The 20,000-nt window shown below is 50.3% G+C and overlaps 2 protein-coding genes across 2 annotated transcripts; both read right to left on the bottom strand.

Annotated features, from left to right (window-relative positions):
- Window positions 1-1,240: 1,240 nt before the first annotated feature.
- Klk8 (kallikrein related peptidase 8) lies at window positions 1,241-7,665 on the bottom strand. Its single transcript, XM_029539209.1, has 5 exons — window positions 7,109-7,665; window positions 6,464-6,623; window positions 5,921-6,183; window positions 2,521-2,654; window positions 1,241-1,436 (listed from the first exon to the last, which is right to left on the bottom strand). Exons 1-5 carry the CDS (start codon window positions 7,176-7,178, stop codon window positions 1,281-1,283), a joined length of 783 nt encoding a protein of 260 aa, XP_029395069.1. The 5' UTR covers window positions 7,179-7,665; the 3' UTR covers window positions 1,241-1,280.
- Window positions 7,666-8,491: 826 nt separating this feature from the next.
- Klk9 (kallikrein related peptidase 9) lies at window positions 8,492-13,257 on the bottom strand. The gene is made up of 5 exons (XM_021219952.1): window positions 13,109-13,257; window positions 12,813-12,969; window positions 10,676-10,941; window positions 9,563-9,699; window positions 8,492-9,246 (listed from the first exon to the last, which is right to left on the bottom strand). Exons 1-5 carry the CDS (start codon window positions 13,149-13,151, stop codon window positions 9,094-9,096), a joined length of 756 nt encoding a protein of 251 aa, XP_021075611.1. The 5' UTR covers window positions 13,152-13,257; the 3' UTR covers window positions 8,492-9,093.
- Between the last annotated feature and the right edge of the window lie 6,743 nt (window positions 13,258-20,000).

Raw genomic sequence — 20,000 nt, 5'->3', positions numbered from 1 at the left:
GAACCAATGCCCTCTTCTGGCCACTATGGCCACCATATGCACACACACACACACACACACACACGAGCCAGCCCTTGTCATGAAGACCTACTATCTCAGGTGTGGAGAGGGTGAAGCAACAGTATTGTAAATTCAAAGCCGGGGATGGCTTCAGAGTGTGTTCAAGAATCCACTCAATCTAAACCTAGTAACAACTGTCGAGAATTAGAATTTACTTAAAAGCATCCTGTGGTGTTCACACGATGGCTCAGCAGGTAGAAGTGCTTGCCACACAAGCCTGATTTCCTGACTCCAAATCCTAGAACCTATGTAAAGGGAGAAGAGAAACATCTTCACGAAGTGGTCCTCTCCACATGTATGCTGTACACACACACATCACACACACATCACACACACAGAGATAGTAATGTAATAAATAAATAAAAAAATAAATAAATAAATAAATAAATAAATAAATAAAAGGTCTCTGGGTGTGTCTTAGCAGAAAAGCTACCTAAAACTCACCAGTGAGGGGCAGGAGGTATTGGCTCAGTGGTAGAGACTTTGCCTAGATTCCTTGTGTAAGGAGCTGGGGGCATGATTTGAGGGTAAAGCACTCGCCTGGCCTGGCAAAGCCTGGGGATCAGTCACTAGCACCAACTTTGCATGCAGGAAAACCATAACAGAAATGTACGTGTGGTGGTACTCTCCCTCTGTTCCAGTGCTCAGGAGGCTGAGGCATCAAAACCGGGATTTTCGAGACCAGCATGTCCTATATAATGAGACCCTGTCTCACGAGGTAGTGGAGGAAAGAAAACAGAAAACACTGACCTGTCACAGACCAGACCCGGGATATTTGAAAATTCTTATAAATTTTGATCCTTTAAAATACCACCAAAATTGATTTCCTCCTCCTCCTCCCCTTCCCCTCCCCCTCCTCCTCCTCTTCCTCCTCTTTCCCCTGCTCCTTTTTAAGGCAAGGTCTCACATAGTCCAGCCTGGCCCTGAACTCACTATATTGCTGAGGCTAGCCGTAAGCTCTTGATCCTCCGACCTCAACCTCCTGAGTACCAGGATGACAGACATGTTCCCCCATGCCCAAGTCCTTCAAGCCCTTGTATAGCCATTCAGAAAATGTGATGGGCACAGAAGCCATGGGGACCTAGTCCCTTCATGCCTCCCACCGAGTCTGTTAGCAAGATGTAGCCCTTTGCCCTCCTCTATCCCTCCTCCCTAAACACAGGCCAAAGCACAGTAGGGGAACCAGCCAACGGTGGTGTTTATTGCCCTCACCACCAGGATCAGTCCCTGTTGTTCATGGTCTTCTTGATCCAGGTACTGTAGCGGCAGATTTTGGTGTAGACTCCGGGTTTCTCGGGTTTCCCACAGGGGTCAGAGCCCCACGAGGTGATGCCCTGGAGCATTCCGTCGCATACCAGAGGGCCTCCTGAGTCACCCTAAGCAGAGGCAGAGTTGGGTTTGCCTTAAAATGCCCAAATTTCCTTTCCTTCTGCACCCACACAGCATTTAAAACAGGTCAGTGTGCAGCAAGCTGCTCTCTCCTTCTACAAGGAGGGTCCTGGGAATCAAACTCAGGTTGGCTGGTTTCAATAGCAAGCAGGTTTACCTGCTGAGCCATCTTGCATTGAAACCCTCAGCATTTAACGTTTGAGATACAGTCTCCCGTAGCCCTGGTGCCTCAAACCCTCTGTGTAGCTGAGACTGACCCTGAATTTCTGATCTTCCTGCCTCCACCTTCCAAGTACTGGGAGGACAGGCCGTGCACCACCACACCCAGTTTCTGCACCACTGAGGATGGAACTCCGTCCGGGTTTTGTGTGTGGTAGGCAAGCACTCTAACAACTGAGCCACATCTCCTGGTCCTAAAACCAATTTTTCCACATGGTGGAATGGTTGGCTTCTTATAGGAAATGGGAATAAGACGTGGTAGTCCAGCGGAAGAAAGTGGAGTCTCCAGTGCCGAGAAGAGTTCTAAAGATGATGGTCAAACTCCTGACTAATGAGAAAAGAAAGTCATGTGTCCAAAGTGTAACTCATAGAGAGGACACCAGGCTTTCAATGAGGGGACTCAGCTCATGACTCCAGTTGGGGAGCACAGAGGACAGAATGGGATCCTCATAGAGACAGACGGAAAGATCCCTCACTCGTGCACAGAGCCAATCCCTAAGGGGCAATAATGAAGATCTTTGTGGTCTCTACGGCAGGCTGCTTTGTGAGTGAGGGGAATGGCAACATCCTTGGCAAATGAGGAAGAAAGATCTGCCTTTCGGGGTCTAATCATTAGTGATGTGGGTGGAGCTTCCATGAAAGGGTCAAAGGCAGAGGAAGTCCTATGGACACAGGTGCATGGCAGTTGACAGAGAAGAGAATATTCTATCCGTGGAAAGATCCCACGAGGGCAGCACGGAGCGAGCTTTCTCTGAACTCTGCCAGCATGGCACAACTTCTCTATGCACTACATCTTTTGGGTCACCCCCATCCACACCAAGCTGTGAGGGAGCGATTCCGGAAGTTGCTTACCTGGCACGTGTCAGCTCCGTTGCTGCTGCCGGCACAGACCATGCCCTCGGTGACCTTCCCTGGGTAGGCTCTCTCACACCTGTTCTGGGAATAGATTTTCACTTCCGCACAGTTGAGGGTGTTTGGAAAGTTCTCTGAGAAGGAAGAGGCAAGAAGAGACAGGAATCTTTTCTCTCCATGCCATCCACACTGGACTTCCCTTCGGTCCCTTGGCTGGACATTCCACAGGGCCCACGGCTTCCCAGACTAGTGCATCTTTCTCTGTCTAGACAGGAGCCCTCGAGTCTTAAGGTCTGTTTCTTGCCTTTAGTAAAATTTAAATCTAAGGACAGATGGTGGAGGGGGATTTCTTGTCACGAGTCCACCAGGTTCTTAATTTTATCTATATTCTCCTTTTCCCAAATATAATCTCCTTCTAGACGCCCTTCCTGACAACTCTAATTAAAGTTCATCTGTCTGGCCTCGAATTGGGGGTTGGGCAGAGAGAGAAAGAGAGAGGGGAAGGGGGAGGGGGAGGGGGAGGAGGAGGAGGAAGGGGATTGAATTCAAGTCCTCATCCATGCTAGGCAGGCACTGTATCAATGAGCTACAGCCAAGTCCTCTTTTTCATTCATTCATTCATTCGTTCATTCATTCATTCATTTTTGTTTCTTTTAAGGTGGTCTCAATAGCTAAGGTTAGCTTGCAACTCTCTGCAGAGCTGAGTGAGCTCCTCATCCTCCAGCCTCCACTCCTCAAGTGTTGGGCTCATAACTGTGCGTGTCACATTATACTGTTGATTTTTGAGACATGACTCTCACTAAACTGCTTAGACTGACCATGACCTTGAGATCCTCCTGCCTCTGCCTCCTGGGTACCTGGGATGATAGTCTGAGCCTGCTCGGGGTTTCGGGGTTTCGTATCCTTTTGCCTTTCACAACTTCCCTCATGCACCTTGTTACTTTCCGTTACATGTATTTGTTTTTTGTCTATTTCCCCCAAGTGGGGCTAGCTCCAGAAGAACTTCACATTTGCTGATGACTTTATGTCTGCCCCCATGTTGACCACAGTATTTTGGTCATACTCAGTGCTTAATAAATGTTAATGACTGGCTGTGGGTATGGCTCAGAGGTAGAGCCCTGCCTAGAATCCCCCAAGAGGACCTGGGGGCATGGCTCAGTGATAGAGTACCTGCCTAACAAGAGCAAGGCCCTCAGCTCAATCTCTAATACTGACAAAAAAAAATTAATGACTGAAATTACAATTAACATTGCTATTGATCCCCTTTAAGGAGAAGATGGGGAGAAGATCCAGAATCTTTCTGCTCACAATCTCATGTGACCCTCACAAACGCTCTTTGAAGAGGTCAGGGTGCACTCATTCATTTTATCATTCATTCATCCATGCAGGGTAATTTACAAAACAATAGCAGGGTCCCAGGGAACTTCCAAGCACACAGAACACATCCTCAAGAGAACAGATAGAAGTGGTGGCAGACGCCTTTAATCCTGACACTTGGGAGGCAGAGGTAGGTGGATCCCTGGGAGTTCAAAGCCAGACTTGTCTACGCTGTTCCAGGACAGCCAGGGCTACATAATAGAGAGACCCTGTGTCAAAACAAAACAAAAATCAGACTGAAGTCTGGAGAGATGCTCAGCGGTTGAGCCTCCAGGCTCTGCTCCCGGTACCCACATGGTGAGTTAAAACCATCTATAACACCAGTTTCAGAACTTCTAGCCTCTTCAGGCACTATGTGGTTGGAGTACACACACATCCATGCAGACAAACACTCCTACACACACACACACACACACACACACACACACACACACACACACACACAAACCTAAGAAAGAAGAACAGATGATTCTCGGAGAGGTATCTCAGTGAGTCAAACCTCAAGCCTGGTGGCCTGATTTTGATTCGGTGGACGGAGAGAACTAAGTCCCATAGGTTGTCCCCAACCTCCACCCATGCACTGTGAAACACACACATGCACACACAGTGCAATAAAAACTAAAGAAAGCAGAAACATTTGGAGCTTTTTACCAATTTGGATGCTGACTCCCTTGCATGTCACTGGGGAAAGCGAGGCTGGGGGTCAGGAAATGGCTCCGCGAGGGGTTGATGGAAAGATCCACCCATGCCTCAGTATGCATTTCCAAGTCATGCTGTCTCGGTAGAAGTCAAGGCGTGTAGGGACCTGATGACTGGCGTGGTCAATGCCTGGAGGGCCCCATTGTTTTTCTGAGCTGAGTCCCACTTGTTCTCACTATGAAGTTACGAGCTGAGGAACATTCTAGACATGCCAACACCCCAAAGGGACTAATGTTTGGCTCACGAATAAGAAGGGAGTTTGGACCCCCTTGGATCATGGAGGCTGGGTGATGATGAATGGTCTGGGCCCTAGGGCGTGGGAAAGAACAGGCTCTGATTGGAGCTTGTGCCCAAGTCTGATAGGGCATTTATATAAAGCTCTACACAATGGAAGTGCATACGAGGTAAAGGAAAGGTGGTTTTTTTTTCTTTCTTTGAATTCTGCTTAACACTAACAAGCTGTTTAATCTCTTTCCCATTATCATCTAGCATTCAAGGTTTCTAACATGAACCCTGGTTGAGTGTGTGTGAGTGTGTGTGTGTGTGTGTGTGTGTGTGTGTGTGTGTGTGTGTTCAGTGATTAACCAATCCTAAGATGGAGACTATTTTGTTTTTCCAGCCAGCATTTCTAATTGGCCTGTAACTCAGCAATTCAGCTAGGCTGTCTGGCCAGAGAGTCCCAGAAACCCACTTGTTTATCTAACTCGTCAGAGCTGTGTTTACAAGTGCACACCATAGGCTACTGAGATGGCTGAGTGGGTGAAGGTGCCTGCTGCCAAGCTTCACAACCTGAGATCCAGCCCCCAGGACCAGAAGGGTGGAAGGAAATAGCTGATTTCTACAGACTGTCCTCTGACCTTTGCATGTATGCTGGGGCATGCATATGTGCACATGCTCATACATACACATATACACAAATAAATAGATATAATTTTTAAATCCCAACAGTGCCCGTGCTTCACCACATGTATGTATTGAGACAGGGTCTGTCATTGAATCTGGATCTGTCATTGAATCTGGAGCCTCCTGTCTCCGCCTCCCAGCAGTGGGGTTACGAGTGTATGCTGCCACACTTGGCTTTAACAAGGGCGCTGGGGATCTGAACTCAAAGCCCCTCACGCTTCCTAAGCATACACTTTACTTACAGTCCCCCTCCTTTCCCCCATAAGACTTAATGTGGTCACTTTTCTCTGTCATTATCTTCTCTTAGGGTGTGTGTAGGTCAGGGTATGTCAGGGGTGGGGGAGTGAGGTCTGCAATGGCTTGGGTCCACTGGGGTGACTGCCTTCTCTTCACCCTCTTAGGTCGGGGCCCAGATCTTTACCTTGAGGGCTGGTGACAGTGCCCCAGCCCGATATGATGCACTTCTGGCCAACTTTGGGACACAGATTGGCCAGTTCGACCGGCTTCACCTTGTCCCCGAGGTTGGCTGAGTTCCGCAGTCGAACGAGCATTATATCGTGACTGTGATCCTCCGGGTTGCTGCTGTTGTAGCAAGGATGCCGGATAGACTGAGCCACCTGGATCTCCTGCTCTGGCTGATCTCTACTCTGGAGGCTGTGATCACCCAGGCGCACGGAGTACTTCCTGCACAAGGAGGGGCGGAGGGGGTGAGGAGTGAGGGGGGATGTTGGAACCCAGACAGAAGTTGGAGGCGCATGGGGGTTCTTTCCAATCCTTCTCCCTCAGCCCATTCATCTTCCACCAAGCCCAGGAGTCCAGGCCCTAGCCTGCCTGCCTCAGATCTAGCAGTCCTCCTTAGCCCTCCTCCCTCAGACCCAAGGTTCTAACTTCCTCCTCTTCCTCAAACAGAGCCCTCAGCCTCTTCCCTCCAGGTCCACCCACACGTGCCCAGCCCTTCACTCACTCTTTTTTGCAGTGGGCTGCCGTGAGGACCCATCTGTTTCCGACCAGGACTCCCCCACAGATCAGTCTCTCGCCCTGGAACAAGGCTGCCTGCCAAGGCTGGGAGTGGGGTTTACATTCTCGACCTTCCAGGATCTTGGAGCCCTGAGCTCTGGTGAGCCCTGCATCAGGAAGGAGAAGGGGTGGGTCGCCACCCTCGATGTCAGAGCCCCAGCCAGGAAAGCCACTGTGGGTTCAAACGGACACACGGGCCATTTCCTCTGCGCTCCGGCTCTTATGCCTTCAATAGATAAGTTTCCAGCATCCATTGGAACATGGCCACATGGCCACACATGTAAGCTCACTGAGACCTGAGAATAATCAACACTAGGCACAGCCATCACCATGCTTCCACACATGTCTACACGAGTTCTAGACATCCCCACACTCAAATTTAGCCTTGTCTGACAGGCAATAAGAATCTCTTCCGCAGCCATGCACCTATGGGAAACTCAACCCACTCCCTCACGAGTTGCTATCTCTACTCGCTCCCCAGTCCCCAAGCCCACCACACACCCACACACCCACGTGTCAGCAGTAGCTCACTCAAAGTCCAGTAACCCCTACCCCACTGAAGGCCCTGGGTGGTGGTACCTGTTCCTCTCACCTGCCCACGCTCCCATTAGCAGAAGCAGAAGGATCCACGGCTGGATTGCACAGGGTGGGGGGCGTCCCATGGTGGCCTCTGAGGAAGAGGGTGGAACTAAGAGGAAGTCCGAGGGAGGAGCCTGAGATCTTGTTGTCTGGGGAACTGGGGGAAGGAGGTGTTTCTGGAGCTGTCTTGAGTCTTGCTGGAGGATGGAGCTGGGGGCTGAGGAAGCTAGGGCAGAGCTCTAGATCCCCCGAATTTTAGTGTGGGGGAGAGCTTGTTGGTGGGGATCCAGACATTATAAAAGAGTTCTGGCCCGCTCGTGAGATTGGAGAGAAAGATCTGAGGCTGTGACTCCAACGTCCTGGGGAAGAGGGAGCTTAAGAGACCCGCTTGAAGATTCTGAGAGAAAGAATGTGAGCCTGGGGTTGGGAGGGTCCTGGGCTCAGAGAAGGGGTACTTCCCTGCGCCTGAGGTCCGTGTCTGGGGGACCTCTGCGCCTCACCTTCCAGAATGCAGGGGGCGGGTCACTCGGACTCGGTGGAAGAGGCCCCCGGACTTCCCTTCGGTGTGTCGGGTACAAGATTTTGCAGCCTTTTAACGAGGAAGCCCCGCCCACGGCTCCGCCTTCTGCCCGCACCTTGCTGCGGTGCGGCTGAACCCGCAAGCGCTCGAGGAGGGGCACGGGCTGGAGTGACTTTAGGAGGAGGGGCTGGAGCCTCGGAAACCGAGGTGAGGACTAGAGGAGCCGTGCACCGACTCCCGGGGTAGAACGAAAGAGATGGGTCGGAGGGAGGCACCTGGATCCTGGGCTCGTGGGCCTGAGGGAGGAGGGCTGCTTTTTAGATATCTTGGTCTGAGAGAGGAGGAACAAAACCTGGACCCGAGTCTGGGGGGGGGGGAACCTTGAATCCCTGAGTCCGAGGGAAGCGAGCTGGGGTTTGAATACCTCATCTGAACCCCTGGATCTAAGGGAGGAGCTCTAAGATGTAGACTCCGGAGTTGGAGGGTGGAGGTTGAATCTGAAGGAGAAGGACTGGGGTGTTCTGCAGGGTCTGAAGAAGCAGGGGGCTGGGGTTAAGTTCTCTGTCCTTAATGAAGGACGGGCTTGGAACTGAATTTTGTGAAAATTGGGAAAGGCGGTGTTCTGGTTGGGGACTTTGAGGGCGGATCAGGAACCAGCCCGGGGCATCTGGGTAGGCAGGTTAGGGTGGCGCTGTAACCTGGTTTCCCCTTCCTCCCAGGGCGGCGGGACCAGCCCTGGCTGAAGTCCCAAGGTGCTGCAATAGGCTTGTTGTTAAGGTTGCAAAGGTTCGGCCGGGCCGGTGCAGGTTCGTTCATTTACCCTTTCCTCCCCACCTGTGCGCACCCTGTATCCCACATTACAGGCGACAGGAAGTGATCGTTCCTATGGTTTATTCTGATTCATCTGGGGGCTCTAGAGAGATCAATGCTCCCATCATCCTATGTCAAGAGTCAGACCCAAGACACACTTGGAGCAGAACCCAGAGCTGTTTGAGGTCCACGTGCGCAGAATAGGCGCAGTTCTAGCGTCACTAGGAGTGGGGACAAATGGGATGGAGTCCAGAGAAGAAATCCTATTGGGTGAAATTTGAAGGGATGCAGCAGCTATTTGGTGAAAGATATTTCTTGGCGGTGATCCTGAGGGTTGGGCTATTCCATAGAATGGTGATTAAAATCGTGTAGCATGGGCCAGGAGCAAAGGAGGCGTGTCTCAGTTGGGTTTTTTTTGAAGGGGCGTGGTTTTATTATAATTGTTTTGCCTGGGAGCAGAACCTAAAAGGGAAGATGACCTAAGTGGGAGGAGTCTTCGGGGAGCCTAAAGAGTGAAGTCTGAGGGTCGAAGTCTGAGAAGGCGGAGTTTCATCATGGGGGTGTTCTGGGGTGCTTTGACACGTGTCAGAGAAGCTGGGGCTGTGGAATCCCGCAGTATCTTCTCATTGTACATCCATCTTCCTCTCCAGGCTGTCCTTAGCAGGAACTCAGTTTTTTTCCATGGTGCTTTCAATCCACTCCAGGTAGTCAGAGACACTAGTGTAGACAGCGGGTCTCCGGGGTCTGGAACAAGGCTCAGATCCCCCAGACACTATACCTGCCAAGGTTCCTTCGCACACCAGGGGTCCCCCAGAGTCACCCTGTGCACAGTGGAGAACAGAGCTGTTAGCTGGGTCTATTCATGAGAACCACCGGAAACTTTCTCAGGAGAAAGGGGCTTCCTTTTTTCCTGCCGTTTATCACCCAGGAGGACCTGGGCTACAGTCTCTCCTCCTTCAGACCCAGGAATAAAAACTCACAGATCTTATCTCCCACTCCACCATGTAGCATCCCGGGCTCCCAGAACCTCCTAGTACTCAGCCTGGATCCCTAGGTCCTGGAATCTGTGGCTCCAGCCATCTCCTACCCTGTGGTAGGAGAAAAGCGCTTCCACCCTCCTGCAGGGGGATGTCTCACCTGGCAAGAGCCTCGGCCACCCTCCCACAGGCCAGCACACAGCATCTTCTCAGAGATGTGGCCCGGGTATGCCCAACGACAGAGCTTGTTGTCCAGGATGCTAATGTTGGCACACTGCAGTGTCATTGGATACTGTACTGTTGGGGGAGAAGGATGGAGGATGTTCCCAGAATCTGAGGCAGCACCCCTAAGAACCTTCCCTGAAGCCGTTCCTTCCTCAGGACTCCCACGGAGTCACTGGGCTGAGACTCAGAGATGAGATCCCAGACAGTCAACCCAGGGCTGGAGAAAGAATGGAGGGCTAAGTGGGGGGGAGAAGGCCAAAGGAGAGAGAGAGGAAGTGAAACAGGAAGGTCGGTCGGTCTGTCTGTCTATCTGTCACAGAAGTGGGGTGAATAAAGACCAGGGAGGGAGGTAAACATCCCTGAGGCGAAACCCACTGCCAGAGGCAAATTGCAAGGCAGCCATGCAGAGAAAAGGGTTGAGAGATGTTATCAGAAACTGGACAACACAGTGGGGGGCACATGGTCTCTTGCAGACAGAAATGTAGCCTCTACTGCTACTCTGGGGGTAACCTGTATTATTGATTCTGCCAAGTAGGTGCTATTTTGAGTGTGAGTACCTTTTTTGCCTATATACACATATATATGTATGCCCCTACCTCCCAAATGCGGGGATTAAAAACAACCACATTAAACACACCACCACATCCTGTTCTGAATTTTCTGTGTGTATATACGTGATATGTGCACATGTGTGGGGGTGGGTGGGTGTGTACACAGAGGCCAAGGAGGCCATGAGGTCTTCTGCTCTGACACTCTATGGAATATTCACTCAACACAAGGTCTCTCACTGAACCTGGAGCTAGGCTGGGAGCTAACAAGTCCTAGGGAGGAGGGGCCTCTGGTAAGAGAAGAGGGGGAAGATGGAATGAAGGGGAAGTTAAAAAAAAAGGAGGAGAGGAAGGAAAAGAAGAAGATGGAGGAAGAGGATGGAGAGGGAGAAGGAAAGGGGGGAAAGAGATTTAGGAGGAGATGGAGGGGGAAAGGAGAAGGAAGAGAAAAAGAGACACGATTGGTAAGAGATGAACAAGGGTTAAGGGCAAACCCATACATTTGGAGCTTGACACACTGCCCCAGCCAGAGATGAGGCACTGGCTGCCTACAGGTGGCTGGCTCTCGGTGAGGTTGAGGGGTTGTACAGCTGGAGTCAGCCGGACCTTCCGAGGTAGCCGGATCAGCATAATGTCATCATTGTGGTCATTGGCAGAGAGATCTGGATTGAACCCAGGATGGGGGAAGAAGTCTGTGACCAGAAGCAGCTGCTCAGGGCCCTCCCACCGCCAAAGATGATGCTCCCCGAGGCGGACCCACAGGTACCTGTGAAGACAGACTTCAGAGATCAGGCTGGGGACGACGGGGAGCTGGGGACGGGGAGCTCCGTCCGCCTAAGGTCCTGTATGCCCTTTCACAGCCACACATCCTCTCCAGGGCTCTGCTCCTTGTAGTCTACTTTCCCACATCAGCCGCCTTCTTCCCCATCCCACCTGGGGCCCCACTGGTGACGTGGGTTCACTGGAACCTTGTGGATGCGTAGGAACCCCACCTACCACACAAAAACAACCCCACCCCTGCTTCCACAGGTCTGGTGGCTTCTGTGGGAGTGGCTTTAAGTGTTTTCAACGTGTGTATGGTTGGGGGTGGGATATGGATAACTTCCAAGTTTTCCAGGAATCCTAAAAGCCACTTCCACCTGTGATATCCATTGTTGCCCAAGTTTTTCTCCTTAGGGTCCCTTGCTGCAGCTCCAGCAAACTTGCTTTGGTCTAAACTCATGCTATGGGCAGTTGGGGGCGTTCTATGGTCTCCAGGTCCCCTCGCTGTCAATAGGAAACATCAGGGTGATGATTCAAACCTTGGGGTTTGGGGAGTATGAGTTATTTCTGTGTCTACTCCTCTCCGACACCCTGGGGATGAGGAAGCTAGCCCCTTCGTCCGTCTAGCCCTCCTGATTCCTCCTCCTCCTCCACAGCCCTGTGATCTTGGGGGCTGATTCAAAATATTACTCTCCCAGCCCAAGATGGTGCTCGTCTTGGAAGGATGCATGCTGGGAAATTCCTAGAGAGAATATTGGAATAGCCTAGGTGACCTTGTCTGGGGAAAAGGTAGAGAGGATTCATCCACCTTATAGTGTCCAGGACCCCAGAACAACTGGAGTCAGGATCCCAGAATGCTAAGAGTTGAACCCCTCATTGCCACGCCTCTGACATCCTACATCTTATTTTGTCAGAAGTCCAAGATTTTTGTCCTGTGGTTGTGAAAGCCCATCATTCTAATGGGGGCGAGGAGGGGGGAGGAGGAGGAGGTTGTTAGAAGAACTGGTGTTCAAGGCCACCTTTGGTTACATAGCAGGTTTAAGAACAGCCTGGGCTATTCAAAACCCTGTCTCAAAAACAAACTGAAGGATTTTAAGATTGTCTGCATTAAATAGCACACTAGTGCTCAAAGATTCTAGAATCCCAGTATTCTAGGACAGTAAGACAAGAGTTTTACAGATCTAGTACTTGGATAAATATTTGATTTAGAGAACATTAAACATCCAGAGTTCAGCGCCATCTTGATCCACAAGACTCTGCAAGGGTGGGATTCTGGGATGTTAAACCTGCCAGATTTTACATGTTCATTAGTCCATTCCTAACACTGTGGTTGGAAATCTAGTAATTCCTGACTACAGGCTTGTAGAATTTTCCTTTCCTTCATTCCTTTCTCTCTATCCTTCTTTCTTTCTTCCCTCCACCACATCACTCTTTCTTCCCCTCCTCTCTTCATCCTCTCTTTTATCTTCCCCAATCACTCTTTCCTTTCTTCTCTCTCTCTCTCTCTCTCTCTCTCTCTCTCTCTCTCTCTCTCTCTCTCTCTCTCTCTCTCTAGAGTTGCATGTGTTCCAGCTGGCCTAGAACTTATATAACTGAGGATGATCTTGGATTTCTGATTGGGCTGGGATCTCTGTTCCAGGTCAGTCTGGTCCACATTGCAAGTTTCAGGATAGCCGTCATTACTACACTGTGAGACCCCGAAGAACGTATCAATTGAGTCTTAGAATCAGGTCTCTGAGCAGGTAGCTAAGAGCCCTGGTTTAATGTCAGCCATCTCCAGCCTCCAATTCTGAGCCCCCCCCCCAAACCTCAAGCCAGGCCTTCCCCTCCCTGTTTCCCAGTCCCGGCTGGGTCTGGCCAGCTCTGGACACTCACGGCTTTCGGCAGTGAGCAGCTGTGAGCAGCCATTGGTCATTGATGAGCGTGGCTCCACAGAGCTGCCGGGTGAGGTAGAAGAGGCCAGCCTGCCAGGGCTGAGAGTTGCGCTCACATTCCCGGGCTCCGACGGTGCGGGTGTCAGCTCCACAGTGGCCTGGGGTGCGGTGGAGGGCACAGGGGTCAGAGCCAGCAGGTTGGGGAGAGCCCAGGGAGGAGTTTCTTGGGGAGTCCAAAGGGCGAGGACACCATATAGGGGAGCATGGGGCTGGAGGGTACGGGTCTGGGCTTCTCACCTGCCAGCAGAGAGAACAGCACCACGGTGAGTCCCAGCTTCATGTCCTTGGGCACAGGTCCTTTGGCCTGCCCCTGGGTGCCTGACCTTCTTTATGGTAAGCCATAGAGATCTCCTTCCTCCTCCGTTGGGGCCGCCCCTGTGATTAATCAGAGTTGGGAAATGTCCCCGGGGGAGGGGGAAGGCCTTATGACAGGGTCCTCTGGAAGGGGAGGGGGCACAGGGGACTCTCCATGGGGCCTCCTAGCTCAGCAGAATTGGCTAAATGGGAGAAGGGTGCTGAGCCCTGGAGAGTTTCTGTCAGAGCCTTAGGAGGGTGGAGTTTGCTTCCCATGGCCTCAGACTTCGAGATCTGGATTCAAAATGTCCTATGGCTTGGAGAAGGAGGGGAACAGGGAGGAGAAGGAAGAGGAAGTGGAAGAGGAAGAGGAAGGGAGAGAGGGCAGAGACAGACAGAGAAGAAGAGAGACAGAGAATATATATATATACCTTAATGAGCATGAAGCTCTCTCCTCCAAACCAAACCTGTTCTGGGACCATGATCAGAGCTCCTTCCCTCAAGCACACGGGCCTCTCCTGTGGTGTTGAGAAATCTGGTCCTATCTGGATTAACTCACTCTTGTCATAACCTGTCCCCTTCCCCACTGTTCCTCAAGGACCCAGGTGCTCATGGGTCCTGGAATCAAGCCCATCTGTCTCCACGCCTCCCCTCTGTCCTCGGCCACCCTCTCAGAACTTCACACCTGCTGTATTGGTCTTGCCCATCTCCCCGACTTCTATTTTGCCCATCGTTCATGTGTCTCCCTCCCAGCATGGGGTGAATCCCCTGGGAGAGCCCAGCCTAGGTCTGACTCATCCCTGTCCCCAGTATCACCCTGTTTTGGGTGGGGCTCTCTGGAGTCCTCCAAAGATGTCAATGACTGCGTGTCTTTCTCCACATCCTCCTTTTTCTGATAAGCTCTTACTCATCTTCAGAACCCAGTGCCCTCTGTTGACATGGTCTCAGTGATCTCTTCAGACCAAGGCTGACTTGGCCCTCATGTCCACTTTCTGATGCCCAGGAGCCTGAGGATCCAGTTGAGATCTGCTCCCTGGAACACCCCTTCTCTATGACGTTGAAGTGTGAGCTGGGCCATCTGTGCCCGATTCTCTTGGGGGTAAAGGTTAGATGTGTGACTTAGTTGCTGGGGCTGTTAAATGGCAGTGCTCACCAGAGCTGCAGGGAGGGGCCGACAGCACTAATGGGCAGGTACTGCTCTCATCAGAGTGCTGGGGGGTGGTTCAGGGGGGAGGTAGTTACCGTGCAAACCCGAGGACCTGAGTTCAACTACCAGAGCCACTGTTTAAAACATACACACGCACACACACACTCATACACACATACATGCGTGCACACACATGTACACACACCACCACCACCACCAAACAAACAAACAAAAGCAGGCACAATGGTTCATGTTCTTTTAGTCCCAGCACTCAAGAGCTGATGACAGGCAGACCCTGGGGCTTGCTGGCGAGCCAGGTTAGCTAATCTGTGAGGTCCAGGTTTAGTGAAAGGATCTGTCTCAAAAACTAAGGAGCAACAAGAAATCTCAGTGGGTAAGGGGGCCGCTGCCATGCTTGGCCTGGATTTGGTCCCCAGGACCCACATGGTGGAAGAAAGAAAGAGTTGATTTTTATGAGTTATCCTCTGACCTCTACCTGTGTGCACTGTGGCATGAATATCTCTCAGCCCCATCACATACACACCAATTAAAAGTAATAAGGTGTAGTAAGAAGAGGTAGAGGAGCTGAGGAGATGGCTCGGGGGTTAAGAGCACTGGCTGCTCTTCCAGAGGACCCCAGTTCAATTCCCAGCAACCACACGGTGGCTCAGAACTGAGACTCCAGCTCCAGGAGATCTATCTGATCCATTGCTCTTTGCTGGCCTCCTTCCACATGCACAAAGTTTTCAAACACACATACAGCAAAATGCACATACATACTAAATAAATACATAAATTATAAAAATAAAAAGTTAAAGAATGATATTTGCAAAAAGAAGAAAGGGTGGGCAGCAATAGAGGGACAGAGATGGTTTGACATTTGGCTTCCACATGCACACACACACACGCGCGCGCGTGCGCTCACGCACACACATGTGCACACACATGTGCACACATCTCTGGCCTCCAGATGCACACACATGTGTGCACACACACATCTGCACACACCTTTGGCCTCCAGATGCACACACACACATATGTGCACACACCTCTGGCCTCCAGATGCACACACACACATGTACACACACCTCTGACCTCCAGATGTGCACACACACACATGTGCACACACCTCTGGCCTCCACATACGCACACATACAAATCAAAAAGTGCCTGCTATGTGAAGAATATTCAGCAAACTGTCTTCTCACCCGCCCCCAAGCCCTGCATGCCAGCCAAGGGTACAATTCCTCCCCGTGCAAATGTGGTGGATGTCTCTGAGAGCTGAAAGAAGACACTGTGTGCTAAGGACCACAGGACCTGCTTTAGGAGTACATTTAGGGTCCAGGGGGATGCATCAGTGGGAAAGAGCACTTGTTGCTCTTCCAGAGTGGGGTTTGTGGGGGAGAGCGGCATTTCAGTTCTCAATAGCCACATCAGTAGCCTGTAGTGTGAGTTAAAGCCCCAGATTCCAGAGATCTGATGCCCTCTTCTGGCATCTGAGTGTATGCACACTTACAACATTAAATAAAAATAGATTTTTTTTTAAAAGTCCGTGTTAATAGCTATCCTTTAAAAAAATATTTATTTTATTCATGTGTTACATGTTTGCTCATGCTGGGCCTTTACTGCAGTTCTCAAGAGCTTTTTAACTGCCGAGCTATCTCTCTAGCCTCCAGCAGCTACCTTGTAAAAATTACATTATTGTATGTGGGCACGATACAGAACGTGTGTGGAGGTCAAAGGACAACTCGTGGGAGGCTCTCTCCTTTCCACTATGTGGGTTGCGGGGATCAAACTCAGTTCGTCAGGCTTGGCCACAAGCTCTTGTACACAATGAGCCGTCTATCTCTCCAGCCCAATCATTTGAGTGATATAAAAAATACTTAGATTCAAGGATTCTATGTGCGCGAACTTTTCCCTGGCTGTATGTACTCGTGTCACCTGGTATCTGCAGGTGTCAGAGCAAGGCGTTGGGCCCCTTGGAACTGGAGTTACAGATGCTTGTGAGCCACCACGCTGGGGTTGAGCCTGGGTTCTCTATGCTCCTCCAGTGTTCTTGAGCACTGAGCCATCTCCAGCCTCAATGGCCTGGACTGAAATAAGTTGGTGTCTATGATCTCATTTAATATGCATGAGTCTAATCTAGCGGGTACCTCTGTTTCAGGGTAGGGGGTTGAAGGTAGGACAGGGAGGATGTTATCAAATAAAAACACACATGGTACAACAGCCGCTGTCACAGAGGAAATGGGGTCTGTGGAGGGGTAACTGGGAAGGGGGATATCATTTGAAATGTAAACTAATAAAATGATTATTAAAAAAAAAAACAAACCAAAAAATAAGAGAGAGCGAGAGGGAAGGAAGGAGGAAGGAAGGGGAGGCACGCAGCATAAGACAGTTTGTCTAGGGCAATCCAGGGAGGCCTCATGGAGGAGGTGACCTCACAGAGACCTGAATGCCAGGAATGTGAGACTAGCCTGTCTCCCAGACCTGATGAGCAGCTTCCCGGGGGTAGGGTTCGGTTAGAGTCATCTCTGGACTTGGCAGAGGACGTGGATGAAATACTTCCAAATATGAGGCCGGGCTGCAAGACCCTACTTACTGTGCTTTGGATCCCCGGATGACACATTGGACTGACATTTCCTGTGTATGCTAATGGCGTGGGGTAGGGACAGAGCTGACAGAAGGGAGCTGTAGGTCAGACTCTACGTTCTGACCTTAGTCATCAAGACTCTGTGGGCTCCGGGCCTGGCATATAACAGAGACTCAATTGGTGTTTGAAAGGGGGAAATTGTGCTGGTTGAATAAGCGAACACTTTTCTCTGTACCCTTTTTCTGATGAACTCTTATTTATCCTTTAAGACCTAAACTAAAGGCCCCTCTATCAAGATTTCTGTGTTCCCTTTATTTGGGTCTAAGGTAAGTCAGGATGCTCAAACACATTTACATTTCATCTGAAGTTTGTGAAATTCATCTGGGTCCATCCAAACGTTTTGAATGCTTGTATTCTGAAACATATACATTTGTCCACAGATCGTATCAAGATGGGGAAAACAACTTCTCTCTGACCAAACCCTCAGAGCCCTTAGCGTACAGCACAGTTTTGTTTTGTTTTCTCTCTAAAGCCCACAGGAAGGCTCCTTGGTGAGTTTAGCAGTGGGGGGCTTTCTGCTGGAGTGGGTGTGGATGCTGCACCAGACCCTCGAATTCCAGGGTCCCAAGGGAGGCAGAGAGTGTGTCAGGTGACCCAAGGTCAGGCTGGTCCCTGCCAGGACAGGAAGAACTGGTGTTGGGTGGACCCAGAAATGAGACCTAGTGGGAGGGGAAGAGGAAGTGGTTAAAAGACCCTTCTGGAAGGTTAGGAGGAATGGAGAATCTGATTTTTCCATCGGGCCTGTGGGTGGGCTGGGGGAAAGGAAAACAGCAGAAGACGGATTCTTAGCTTCAAAGTCTAGCTAAAGTGTCTCACTAGCTGAGAGTCAGGGATTCCAGCACAGTCAACCATACTGAGTTTTTGTTTATTTATTGTTTTAAAGGTCACATATATTTGTACATGTCTGTAGATGAGCACACAGATATAAGTGCAGGTGCCTGAGAAAACCTGAGGTGTCTTGACCCCTTGTGTGCTGGAAACCAAACTCAGGTTCCTCTTGTAGGAGCAGTACACACTCTTAACCACTGAGCCATCTCTCCAGCTGTACAGGCTGGTTTTGTGTCAACTTGACACAGACTAGAGTCATCATAGAGGGAGGAGCCTCCGTTGAGGGAACGCCTCCACGAGAAACAGCTGTAAGGCATTTTCTTAATTAGTCATTGATGGGGAGGGCCCAGCTCATTGTTATAGTGCCATCCCTGGGCTGGTGGTCTTGGGTTCTAGAAGAAAGCAGGTTGAACAAGCCATGGAAGCAAGCCAGAAAGCAGCATCCCTCCATGGCCTCTGCATCAGCTCCTGCCTTCAGGTTCCCACCTTAAGTTCCTGTCCTGAGTTCCTCCAGTGATGAACAGCGATATGTTAGTACAAGCCAAATAAATCTTTCTCCCCAACTTGCTTTTTGGCCATGGTATTTTGTTGCAGCAATAGAAATCTTAACTAAGACATCAGCCCGTGTTTTAAACATTTGCAACTTTATGTGTATTATTGTTTTGCCTGCGTGAATATGCCCAGAAGCCAGACGAGAACATCAGAGCCCCTGCAGCTGGAGTTGCAGCTGGAGTTGCTGTGAGCTGCTATATGGATGCTAGGAGTTGATTCCAGGTCCCCTGGAAGAGCAGCCGGCACGCTCAACTGCTGAGACATCTCTCCAGACCTTTATCTTTTTGACGTTTATTTTGTGTGTACTCCTGCACATGCACGCCACAGTGTACATGTGATGGTCAGAGAACAATTTGCAGCATCTGCTCTTTCTCTCCATCTGTGTGACCCGTGGAGCTAATTAGCTAGTCCAATATTTCTTTTATATAGAAACATTTTCAGAAAAGAATCCTATAGTCAAAGTAATCCAGGCCAAAGGACAAAATGTATCTGACCTGGGTTGGGCCTCGCTCCTCTCCTAGGAATTTTCTGGCTCCCTCAGAGATGAGACTGTTAACTGTCAACATTGTAAGAAGCCACCTTCCCAAGCACTCCTGGTTTGGAGTTGCGCCATCTCTGCTGTGGTCCCACGATGACCCCAGAAGCCACCCTGCAACCTCATTTAGATATAATGGCACAATTACATTGATAGAACCAGATATCCATATGATGCTTACTTCAAACCCCATTAAAAACCCCATCCTGACTATTGTGAAGACCTATGAGCTGGTTCTTTGAGAAGCCCACACTCCTGGGATAGGTGAGGTGGCTCAGTGGGTAAAATCACAAGCTGGTAAGCCTATGACCTGAGTCCAACCCCTGGGATCCACACAGTGGAAGGAGAGAACTGACTCACATATTGTTCTCTGATCTATACACACACACAAACACGCGCGCGCTTTTAGATATATCCTGCTTTCTTCCGAAGCACCTCTCTTTCTTTTAACCCTCACACTTAACACCTGTGCTAAAAATTTCTTGCAATAAACTCCAATTTGGGCAAGAAAGATGACTCTGGGTGAAGGCACTGCCAAGCCTGCCATCCTGGAACGGAAGAACTGCGGGGTCTGTCCTCTGACATCCATGCGTCAGGTGCTTACACTCATTCACGTGAATAAATAGATGCTTTTGTAAATTGAGAAGATCTGTAAAGACTGCTCAGTGGGTAAATGCGTTCACTGTTGGGCCAGGTGACTTGAGTTCAGCCTCTGGGGTAGAAAGAAAGAACTGACTGCTTTTGGTCTCCACACATGTTCCATGCTGCAAGCATGTCTGCATGCAGGCATGCACATACACAAAATATGTGTGATTTAAAAAAAAACAAGACCAAAAGCCTCCAACCCTGCTGCACACCGTGTGACCATGAGATCCAGTTTTACTGGAACTGAGGTCCTTAAAACCTGAAAGGACTCTGAGGGTGCTCTGGGTGGCAGTGTGGAGCCAGGCTCTTCTCTGCTGCTGACACACATGAAGGCTGCCCTCGGTGCACTCATTGGCTCTGATCCCAGACAGAGGCACACACATTGGAGGTCAGATTTGGTAGTGTTTAATCAGTGATAGCCAGATGGTGTTCATGTTCCTGTGGCAGTTACCATAAACACACACACACACACACACAC

Source organism: Mus pahari, chromosome 1 (assembly GCF_900095145.1).
Source record: "Mus pahari chromosome 1, PAHARI_EIJ_v1.1, whole genome shotgun sequence".
In the NCBI taxonomy this organism is placed as follows: Eukaryota; Metazoa; Chordata; class Mammalia; order Rodentia; family Muridae; genus Mus; species Mus pahari.
The sequence above is the reverse complement of the archived record's forward strand: the minus strand, read 5'-3'. Positions and strand labels throughout refer to the sequence as shown.

What these genes read in the sequence shown, in the direction of transcription:
- Klk9 (XM_021219952.1), bottom strand. Translation starts at nt 13,151, where the DNA reads ATGAAGCTGGGACTCACCGTGGTGCTGTTCTCTCTGCTGGCAG. An exon ending in GCTGTTCTCTCTGCTGGCAG is followed by an intron (nt 12,970 to 13,108) that starts GTGAGAAGCCCA and finishes ACCGCACCCCAG; the next exon opens with GCCACTGTGGAGCTGACACC. An exon ending in GTGGCCGAGGCTCTTGCCAG is followed by an intron (nt 9,247 to 9,562) that starts GTGAGACATCCC and finishes CACTGTGCACAG; the next exon opens with GGTGACTCTGGGGGACCCCT.
- Klk8 (XM_029539209.1), bottom strand. Translation starts at nt 7,178, where the DNA reads ATGGGACGCCCCCCACCCTGTGCAATCCAGCCGTGGATCCTTCTGCTT. An exon ending in GCTAATGGGAGCGTGGGCAG is followed by an intron (nt 6,624 to 7,108) that starts GTGAGAGGAACA and finishes TTCCTGATGCAG; the next exon opens with GGCTCACCAGAGCTCAGGGC. An exon ending in ACGGAGCTGACACGTGCCAG is followed by an intron (nt 1,437 to 2,520) that starts GTAAGCAACTTC and finishes GCCTCTGCTTAG; the next exon opens with GGTGACTCAGGAGGCCCTCT.